At 48.6% G+C, this 11,481-nt stretch overlaps 1 protein-coding gene across 1 annotated transcript; it reads left to right on the top strand.

Moving 5' to 3' along the window:
* The first annotated feature begins 4,598 nt into the window (after window positions 1–4,598).
* Window positions 4,599–9,092, top strand: LOC102981758 (tumor susceptibility gene 101 protein-like). The gene is given in 3 exon segments (XM_024115087.3): window positions 4,599–4,693; window positions 7,986–8,655; window positions 8,658–9,092. Coding segments are annotated over 3 exon segments (1,200 nt in total).
* The last annotated feature ends 2,389 nt before the right edge of the window (window positions 9,093–11,481 follow it).

Below are 11,481 nucleotides of genomic sequence, written 5' to 3'. Positions count from 1 at the left end.
GCGGCTGGGCCCGTGAGCCATGGCCGCTGAGCCTGCGCCTCCGGAGCCTGTGCTCCGCAACGGGAGAGGCCACAACAGTGAGAGGCCTGCATACCGCAAAAAAAAAAAAAATTTGGACCTTGTTGTATTTAAGCAACCCTCTTAAGGAAAGTGCAGGAGGTAGCTGAGTGCGGTAGGTAACCGCTCTCGTAGAGCACCAGCCTGGGTGGTGGTCCCGACTTGGCCCCCATGACTTGGCAGGTGCCCTGGGTGATCACCAGCCCCTCCCTGGCCTTCTGAGCTGTCCCTTCCTCAGCCACGTGCCCCAGGTCCCGCCGCAGTCCCACAATTCTGTGAGAGGTCTGCCCTCAGTCACAAACATCTATCTGCCCTTTCCCTGTTTTCTAACCCTCTTGACAATTTTACCCAATGAAGATTACACCAAAGGAGACAAGAATCAGCAAGACAGGGTTCCACCCCAGGGATAACTAGATCAAAAGCAAACTGAGAAATGTCTTTGCATTTAGTGAGTCTTGAATATTTTGTGTGCCAAGCTGAAGGCACAGCCTCTGATGCTGAAACCTCACAAGAATCCATTAGTGTGCTCAGCTGACCTTGTTGGTATGTGCTGGTCTTTTTATGGGGTTGCTTTATATGGACCATGCCGTTCCTTGTCTTGTGTGAGGCAGCGCCTCACCCCTGCGGGCGCATGCTAAGTAATGTGTGGTCATAATCCTTCTAGAACTTCTTAGCTAAGAGCAAAATGGCTTCGCCTGCTCATTCTATTTTCAACTTATTTCTGCCTCTTCCCTGTAGGGTTTCTGTTGTTCCAGAAACAGGCCTGTACTCAGATCAGAAAGGTGCAGACACTAGCACTGAGTTAACGTCCCAGGCCAGTGTTCGGATTCTCTGAGCTTTGGTTATTTCACCTCTGAAAAGCGACAGGGATAACAGTGCCTATTCTGTTAAAGTGAAAGAATCGTGGAAATGCACGTAGCCCGGCACGCCCATGCATGTTTGCCGGAAGACTTCCCACCCTGTTCTTCTTGTCTCATCTTTTATCATTTTTAAACAGGAGATGGCTACCCTTATCTCCTCTCACCCCACACTGAGCAAAAACAACGATGGGGAGCCCAATCAGGAGCAGAGAGTAAACAAAATAATGAGGGCTGGCAGAGGGGCACGGTCAGCGCTGAGTTCCAGGAAACCCCTCTGGCTGCAGCACGAAGGGCTGAGAGACAGAGATGCTAAGACATGCTGGTTTTGCAGAGGGCGGAGACCCGGGTGGGAAGGGAGGGCCAGCAAAGTGGCACAGCTCCCAGCCTGCTGGCTGCCTGCACGAGGCTGCAACTCAGTGATCTGGGAAGGAAGGAAGGTTTGGAGGAGAGGATGGAGGGACGCCGAGCCAGACGCACCTGCCATCTGGAGCGGCAGCTATTCTGGGCCCCAAGCTGCAGAGTGGAGCAGGGTGTCCCCAGAGCCATGGAAGAGAAGGTGCTGGAGGGGAGGGAGGGGAGGGGGGCTTTGCGGGGCTGGGAAGCAGATGCAGGCGATGGAAGGGTAACCAGCATTTGTCCACTTCTGCCAGGTGTCCTGGTGCAGCCACCAGCCAAGTCGGGCAGAGCTGAGAGGACCCATGGCCACAGAGCCCAGAGTCCCAGCATCCCCACCGGGTCAGAGAGCAGAGTACGGCCTCTTCACGTGTGTTCCCAGTGGGAGGGGTGCCCACTCCACCTTCCGCCTCCAATGGGAGGACTTTTACTCTTTAGACGGAAACTGGCAATGCTGCTCTGCCTTTTCAGTCTGCAGAAGTCACATCACATGCCCCTCACCGCGGCTGCCCCTTGAAGACACACGTGGTGCCCACGTCCGCATTTCTTCAACACGTCCTGGCCTCCCAGGTGCTCCTGCCACAAGTGCTGTCCAGGTGCTGAGCACTGACCCCCCCAGACTCACCATGACGTCCCGTGCACCTCCCAGGGCTGCAGCTACGTCTCCACCCCCAGATCCCACCCTGGTGCATTTGGGGGTTTTAACCCAAAAGCAGAGCGTGATAGCTGTCCTCCCTATCCCATCTCACTGTCTGTCTTCCAATCGCCACAGAACATAAAAGCAACTAAAATGGAGGTCACAACTTCTTCTAAGAAATGGAAGATTCAAAAATGCTTTTTTAAAAAAAGCTTTAAATAAATGACAAGAACAAGCTAAAAACTCATCATGAATGAAGAAATTTAAATTCCATTTTGATTACAAATAAAATAGAGAAGTGTTGCTTTCTGTGATGAAACATGCCTCTCACTTTCAAATCTTCAATAAAGTCTCAAAGGTCCCCTCAAATACCCTGTTTTAATACTGCAGCCTGTGTCATGGGGTTATGTGTCTGGGTGAAAAAACTCCCCCCAAAATACCCATTCTGTCTAAACCAGTATAGAGGTTTAATGCAATTTCATCCCAATGGCCTTTGTTTGAACTAAACAATAGATCCTGAAATTTATCTGAGAAAATAAATAATGAGGTTGCGAAGAAACTTTTTAATATGAAAATTAATGAGGGAGCTTCTTTTTTATCGAAGTATAGTTGACTTACAATGTTGTGTTAGTTTCAGGTGTACAGGAAAAGGGATTCAGTTCTACATATAGATATTCTTCTTCATATTCTTTTCCATTATAGGTTATTATAAGATATTGAATACAGATCCCAGGAGCTTCTCCTTTGAGATAACTTTAAATGATTGCGAAAAAAGGGGAAAGTTATTTTTAAAAGAAAAAGCACGTGGGGCTTCCCTGGTGGAGCAGTGGTTGAGAATCTGCCTGCCAATGCAGAGGACACAGGTTCGATCCCTGGTCTGGGAAGATGCCACATGCCGCGAAGCAACTAAGCCCGTGTGCCGCAACTTCTGAAGCCCTGGCGCCTAGAGATCGTGCTCCGCAACAAAGAGAAGCCACCGCAGTGAGACACCCGTGCACTGCAACGAAGAGCAGCCCCCCGCTCGCGGCAACTAGAGAAAGCCCACGCGCAGAAACGAAGACCCAACGCGGCTAAAAATAAATAAATAAATAATTTTTTTAAAAAAGAATGAACACGTAAAGATTCTCAGCCATCTCCAGAAACGTGCTTCTCCCCTGAAGGCCAGTCAATAACGCGGTTTGTGGTCCATCCACTGACCTTGCCTTTGACTCTTCCCGTCGTGGGCAGGGTCCTTTGAGGAGGACTCCCTCTCAGTGAACCAGATGCTGGAGGTGCAGATGTGACTGACACACAAGACGCAGCTGCTGTTTCTCTGATTTAGTGCAGATGCACCCATGCAGAGCCCTCACCCCACCACCCCTGACTGGGCCTGTTTTTAGGTGGGAGGTTCTGTCCTGTGGACAGAAAGGAGAGGCAGTGGCCTAACTCCCCAGACGGCCAATTCCAGCTCTCCTGGTCACTTGTGGTTTGGGAACAAGGCTCACCCACCCACGCCTGCCGAGTAGGCTGGTCTCTCCGCCATGTGGGCAGGGCTTAGGGACGCTTTCCTGAGCCTTATTCCCACCTCCATTCCAACGTGGGGAGAGGGTGCTAACAGCAGTCACTGGTGCGCTCGTTGCACTAACTGCTCTGCCGTTGTCACAGGCATTCGAGTTAGCGGGTCCTGCTGCGGCTACCGCGCTCCTCGTGGGTGAAGTGAGGGGTGAGACAGGAGACGGTTAGAGAGGGCCTCCTCCACAAGCATTTTCTGGCGCAGACAACCTTCTGTTTTTCCAGACACGCTGTCCCTGATGAAATGTGCAGCCACGTTTGCTTTCCCCGACGAGGCTGAGTACCAAACAAACGTACCACAATGACTGTGTTTAAAGCGTAAATTGCTTATGATTCAAATGTTCATATTTCTCAAGCCATGAATCATCATTTTAGTAATACTCAGTAGTTGGAAATGGCCATCGTGTGTGTGTGTGTGTGTGTGTGTGTGTGTGTGTGTATGAGAGAGAGAGAGAGAGAGAGAGAGAGAGAGAGAGACAGAGAGAGAGACAGAGAGAGAGAGAGATGGGGGCCATTCAATGCCATATGGCCTCAGTTTAAAATCAGGTGACCTTATTTACTTTTTCCAGTGTTTTGTGAAAAAAGGTCAATTGAGCCCACTTAAGGAACACCGGCGATGTCTGTGCCCGGAGCCATGCCCTCCTGCTTTGGGTGTGGGAGCTGGGCCCTGGCTGCTGCGGGATGAAGCCAGCTGGGTAGGTCTCTGAGCTCGTCCAGAGCGGGGAGGGTCCGCAGCGCTCGCTTGCCTCGCTGGTTTGGGTGGAGCCGGGGTGGTCCCTCCCTCGACCCCGCCCCAGCCCGTAGCCTCAGCCGAGCAAGCTTCCCACAGGGCGGGCGGGTGAACCACAGGCTGGCACGAGGCCACCACTTCCTGACATTCAGGGCACAAGGTGGCTCACTGGCCGGAGGGAAAGTGGAATGAGGAGAGGGCCGCGGGAGCGGGCAGGGCAGAGCTAGCATCTCAGCCGCACCCAGGTGGGCAGCTCACCTGCTGTCTGAAGCAGCCGGTGCATCTAGCATCACGCCTGGCTGATTTGCTGGGCAGATCTTGCCCGGTGTGGCGGGCGAGCAGAAGAGAACGGAGGGTCACGGGGCACCGCATGCCCTCCCATGAGGACCAGCTGGCTAGACCCAGTTCACGGCCTTCGCCCGAGGACCTGCGGGGCCATACCTTCTGGTGCTGCCTCTTCACCCAGTGCCCCCTCCCTTCGAATCGGCCCGTCCACGGTCCAGCTCCAAGGCTCCTCTCCTTTCTCCCACCCACACGTGAAACAAGAATCCTCCACGTCTCTGGGCTTCCCCCCAGCCCAGCAGTTTGGGGCATCCCTGCATTACCATTATATGTGCATACACTGGACAGCCTCAGTTACATATGCTGTCTCCCGTAAACCCAAGTGGGGGCAGCATGGGGCACAGAGCCGGCCCCGCTGACCCAGATGCTGCTTGGCTGAGAGGTGGCCCAGGTGAGCGGCCCGGCTGAGGCCCGCCCAGGGCCGAGCCACCAGTCGTGGGGACCCAGAGCGCTATGTTTGCTGCTACAGAAATGGATTGAAGGGACATTCTCCACCTATGTAGAGGAAGTGCAGGGTCTTCCCTGTTGCTTGGGTTTTTAAATGAAGATGGGAGCCAATTTCTGGGATCCAGGAGAACCCAAGAGACCGCTCAGGGTGTTCTCACAGCCAGAAAGTAATTGAAACACTTTTCAAATAGGCCAGAATGTCCGGTCTGGAAATAGTCTGTGCTTTTGAAAGTAAAACATATTCACTTCAGATCTCATCCATGGGGGAGGCTTCTCAGCAGCCCTGCTCTGTGCTGGTGATGGGGCTTCGTGGAGGATGGACCAGAGGCTCTCACAGCTTTGCATTTCAGCCCCTCTCAGCCCCACCCCAGAGGGTCTGCGGGCTGCAGGGCTGGTCACGAGGGGTCCCTCAGACCATCCTTCAAAACAACAACGACAGTGACGGCAATAACAGAGCTGCTAGCTACAAACATCACCACAGCCAGACGCGGCCTGCCGGCCCCCCACTCGTCCACAGAGGCCCCAGTGAGCTTGTGCGGTTCCCCCTGCTTCTCTCCTCGCCCCCGGGGCCCCGAGGTGGGAGAGGAAGCCTAGAGCCCAGCTCCACCTGAGCCTCAGTTGGCCCATCTGTGAAATGGGGATAATGCTGCCCGGCCCGTGTCCCGCTCCCCCCGCCCCGCCCCCAGGGCAGCCTGGCCTTAGGTGTGGCTGGGGCAGTGAGGCTGTGTTCCAGGAGTCCTTCAGTGAACGGGAGGCGGCGGGACCAGCCACAGCAGAGAGCTGATGAGCAAGAGGCCCCAGCCGCAACAGGTGGGAGGTGGCGAGGCCAGAAGGGCTCTGAGCTCTCGCATTTGCCCACACCAGGCCGGTCCTGGCGGTCTTGCCGGTGTCAGGATGGAGACTTCCAACCAGTCCCCTCCCTCGGTCCCAAAGCACAAAAAACTGGCACTCTCCTTTTCCCTCTTTAGCCTGTGAACCCCAGCCCCTCCCCGGGGGGCACGAGCCTCAGACAGAGGAGGGGGAACACAGCCTCAAGGTGTCTGTGCTGACCCCAGGGCAGCCCCAGTAACCTCCCACCCCGGACAGCTTCAGGGGCCCAGGCACACCCGCCCCACTCGGCTCGGCTAAATGCAGACCCTGACTGCGCCGGGGGCGCCCCGGGGCCCCTGCCCAGATGTGCTGGACGCAGCAGGAGCCCCTGCCCACGCGGACCCCACATGCACCCCAGCACCCCTCCCACCAGTCAGGACAGCCGGTGTCCCCGCCGGGCTCTGTCCTCCCGTCACGCCCACAAGGAGACAAACACACCTACCGTCACCTCCATCTGACTGCGGGAAGTGAGAGGGTGGGCTTTCCACAGGACCCCAGAGCGCCCGTCTCTCCCGCCAGCCCCGGTGACTCTGGCGGGCCCCCGGGCTCCAAGCATATCCACGTGGGCTGCAAGCGTCCCACAGCAGATGACGGCGCCAGGAGCCTTAGGCACAGTTAGACGTTCAGGGCTCCAGGTTAGTTAGCCGAAAAGCACTTGCTCTTCCTGAAATAATATCGATCTGAAGAAATAAGCCCAGTAAAAAGTTAATGCACTGACCGACTCATCCATAGCCACTTTGGGGAAGCCCCCAGGGGCCTCAGTCTGACCCTGGTGCTCATAGCAACATGCAAACTTCTCCTGTCTCCGCTCCCTCGTCGGCACCCGGTTCCGGTGAGTAGTTGTCTTGAAGCCTCCTCAAGTGGCTTGGACAAGTCCACCAGTCACGGAGAGTTGTCTGCCTCCTTTCTCCATGCTCCCCACACGCCAGGAAGAAAAGGCACCCTAGAGCCCTGCAGGAAGCCAGCCAGAGGAAACCATGCCCCCTTCCCCCAAAGCAGGTGCCAGGGGACATCTCAGGGCAGGGTGGAGGGAGGGGACTCCGGACTGGATATCAGGTTGAAGTTTCGGTGTAGACTCAATGGGATTTTCACATCAGAGAGTGAGTCCTAATCACTTACAGAGATTCTTCAGGCCGTGAGATCTTCCTGAGATGTCGTGTTGTGGGAACTAGGAGACATGAAGACAGCCTTTGCAGGCAAACAGCCGTTTAAGAAGGCTCACTGTGCAGTGCGTTGGTGACACAAAGATTCTTTTTTAAAAACAACTTTATTAAATCATAATTTACAAACCATAAAATTCGTTTATTTTGGATTTTTTTTTTTTTTTTTTTTTGGCCACGCTGCACAACCAGTGGTGTATCCCCTACCAGGGATCTAACCCGTACCCCCTGCAGTGGAAGCACAGTGTCCTCACCACTGAACTGCCAGAGAATTCCCAAAATTCACCTATTTTAAGTGTAAACTTTAATGATTTTTAGTAAATTTACAGAGCTTTACAACCATCACCGCAATCTAATTTTAGAACATTTCCATCAACCTCCGAAGATCTCTCATGCCTAATTATAGTCAATTCCTAATTCCAGTGCAGCCCTAGGGAACCACTAGTCTACTTTCTGTCTCCATCGAGTTCCCTGTTATGGACATTTCATAGGAATGGAATCATAAAATAAGTGGTCTTTTACTTCTGGCTACTTTTACTTACCATAATGTTTTTGAGGCTCATCCACATTGTAGCGTACATCCTTCATTCCTTTTAAAGGCATTCCATTGTAGGAATAGACTACACTTTGTTTCTCCACCCTCTAGTTGGTGGACATTGCGACGGTTTCCACTTTTTGACTATTGTGGCTAACGCTGGTATGATCCTGTTTTTGTTTCCCCCAGGGAGATTTTTAGGAGTGAAATTTCTGGGTCATATGGTAAATTTATGTTTAGCATTTTAAGGAACTGCCGGACTGTTTTCCAAAGTGGCTGCACCATTTTACATTCCTGCCAAAAATGTATGAGGCTTGGGCGTGCGATTGTGTGGGGGGGCAGCCCCGGAGCGGCTGACCCTCTGCCTGCGGGGACGGGAGTCATGAGGCGGCCGCCATGGCAGGGTCAGAGAGCCACAGGGCAAGGAAATGGTGTCCAAGTTCAAATACAGAGACCTAACTGTACGTGAAACTGTCAGTGTTATCACTTTATACAGAGATCTCAAACCTGTATTGGATTCGTATGTTTTTAATGCTGGCAGTTCCAGGGAGGTAATGAACCTCACTGGAACATCTCCTGTGCCTTATAGAGGCATACATACAAATAATCCAATATGCCTCTGGCTGCTGGACACGTACCCATATATTCCCCCTATCTGTTTTCTTAAGCCTACTAGTTCAATGACTATTGAAACGGGAAAGCGTGTGGATGCTAGTGGGAAGATATATCTTCCTTATCTACATGAATGGAAACACTCACAGTCAGACTCGCTGGGGCTTATTCAAGTCATGATTGTAGTGTTTGGAGAAGAACCTCCAGTCTTTTCTCATCCTACTATTTCAGCATCCTATCCACCATACCAGGCAACAGGGCCACCAAATACTTCCTCCGTGCCAGGCATGCCAAGAGGAATTTCTGCATACCCATCCGGATACCCTCCTAGTCCCAGTGGTTACCCAGGCTGTCCTTACCCACCTGGCGGTCAGTATCCTGTCACAACAGGTTCCCAGTACCCTTCCCAGCCTCCTGTGACCACCGTTGGTCCCAGTAGGGATGGCACAATCAACGAGGACACACTATCCGAGCCTCTCTCATCTCAGCAGTCAGTGACAAACTGAGATGGCAGATGAAGGAAGAAATGGATCGTGCCCAGGCAGAGCTCAATGCCTTGAAACAAACAGAAGAAGACCTGAAAAAAGGTCACCAGAAACTGGAAGAGATGGTTACCTGTTTAGATCAAGAAGTAGCTGAGGTTGATAAAAACACAAAACTTTTGAGAAAGATGGATGAAGAACTGAGTTCTACTCTGGAGAAAATGGAAAATCGATCTGAAAACAATGATACTGATGAAGTTATCATTCCCACAGCCCCACTGTACAAACAGATCCTAAATCTGTATGCAGAGGAAAATGCTATTGAAGACACTATCTTTTACCTGGGAGAAGCCTTGAGGCGGGGAGTAATAGACCTGGATTTTGAAAGAAGGACCTCCTTTATGATTTTCATGTAAGGAACCTCCTGCTGGAAAGTGTCTTGTCTGATGGCTTAGTTTGCAGTATCATTTGTCACTGGTAAGTGACAAGCTTATCACTGCCACCAAAAGTGCTCCGCTCAGCATCTCCTGTTTTCACTCAGCATGTTAGAGCACACCTTTTCCTCTAACTATGACTAATGTGATACATGAATCTCATCCATGAGTTGTTTAAGCATCGTTTTATTAGCAAGTCTGTTTCTGTGAAGTTGAATTGTAGATGTCTGACAAGCAGATAATTACAATTAGTATAAAATCATCATGCTTGGACTATTCTGTTTTCAGGCTGAGGTTGATAAAAACATAGAACTTTTGAGAAAGAAGGATGAAGAACTCAGTTCTGCTCTGGAGAAAATGGAAAATCAGTCTGAAAACAATGATATTGATGAAGTTATCATTCCCACAGCCCCACTATACAAACAGATCCTAAATCTGTATGCAGAGGAAAATGCTATTGAAGACACTATCTTTTACCTGGGAGAAGCCTTGAGGCGGGGAGTAATAGACCTGGATGTCTTCCTGAAGCATGTATGTCTTCTGTCCTGTAAACAGTTCCAGCTGAGGGCATTAATGCAGGAAGCAAGAAAGACTGCCAGTCTTAGTGACCTCTACTGACTCCTGTGATACCAGCTGGAGACTGAGCTCTTCTAAAGCATTCTTTTCTTCTCTTCCTTTCTCTTACATCAGTAGGTGCCCAGAATAAGTTATTGCAGTTTATCATTCAAGTGTAAAATATTTTGAATCAATAATATATTTTCTGGGAGATGCAAGAGGGAAGAGATATGGGAACATATGTATATGTATAACTGATTCACTTTGTTGTAAAGCAGAAACTAACACACCATTGTAAAGCAATTATACTCCAATAAATATGTTAAAAAATAAAAATAAAATAAATAAAATAAAATAAAAATAGTAATATATTTTCTGCTTTCCTTTGGTAAAGACTGGCTTTTATTAATGCACTTTCTATCCTCTGTAAACTCTTTTTGTGCTGAATGTTGGGACTGACTATGCTAAATAGAATTTGTTGCATAAAAAAAAAGTATGAGGCTTTCACTTGGTCCACATCCTTGTCACTTGTTATTATAACACTTGTTATTATCTGTTGTGTTTTTTTTAGCCATACTAGTGGTTATGTAATTGGATCTCGTGGTTTATATTTTCATTTCCTTAATGATGTTGAGCATCTTTTCAGCAGCTATTTATATACCTTCTTTGGTGAAATGTCTGTTCAAATTTTTACCCATTTGCTGCGTTATTTATTTTATTTTTACTAAGTTGTAAGAGTTCTTTTTATATTCCTATATAAACCTATATATAGGTCCTCCAATTTAGTTTCTCTTTTTTCAAGACTGGCTATTCTGAGCATTTGCTTGTTCACTCGTGCAAGAAAAACTGCTAGGATGTCATAGGATTTGTGTGGAAACTATAGGTCAGTTTGGGAAGAATTGTCATCTTAACAATATTGCTTATAATACCTTAACAATAGCTTAACAATTCTAATTCATGAACATAAGCATCTCCCCATTTATTTTGATCTTAATTTCTCTCAACAGTGTTTATAATTTTCAGTGTATGTTTTATACTTTCTTTTTAAATTTTATTCCTAAGTATTTATTATAAATGGAATTGTTTTCTTAATTTCATTTAAGATTGTTTATTGCTAGTATGCAGAAATACAATTGAATGTTGTATATTGATTTATATCCTGCAATCTTGCCGAAGTTGTTTTTTAGTTCATGTAGGTTTGTGTGTGTGTGTGTGGATTACTTAGGATTTACACATCTGAGATCATATCATCTGTGAATAAAGACGGTTTTACTTCTTCCTTTTCAATTTTAATGCCTTTTATTCCTTTTTTTGCCTAATCCACTAGCTAGAACTTCCAATGTTGAATAAAAGTGGTGTGATTGGATGTCCTTGCCTTCTTCTGATCTTAGGAAGAAAATATGTAGTCTTTCACATTTAAATATGACACTAGTTATTAGTTTTTCATAAATGCCCTGTATCTAGTTGAAGAAGTTTTTTTTCTATTCCTAGGTAGTCCGAAGTTTGTATCCTAAATGGGTGTTGGATTTTGTCAAATGCTTTTTCTGTCTATATCATGGTTTTCGTCCTGTTAGTATTCTGTACTAATTGATTTTCAGCTGTTAAATCAACCTTGAATTCCTGAAATGAATTCCATTTGATCATGTGTATAATCCTTTTTATACATTTCTTGATTTGGTTTGCCAATACTTTTTGAGGATTTTTGTAACTATATTCCCAAGGGATGTTGGTCTGAGTTTTCTTTTCTTGTGATGTCTCTGTCTGGCTTTGGTATCAGAGTAATAACTGGCCTCATAGAATGAGTTGGGAAGTATTC

Source organism: Physeter macrocephalus, chromosome 5 (assembly GCF_002837175.3).
Source record: "Physeter macrocephalus isolate SW-GA chromosome 5, ASM283717v5, whole genome shotgun sequence".
NCBI lineage: Eukaryota > Metazoa > Chordata > Mammalia > Artiodactyla > Physeteridae > Physeter > Physeter macrocephalus.
Note: the sequence above shows the minus strand (reverse complement) of the source record. Positions and strands in the feature narration are given on the sequence as shown.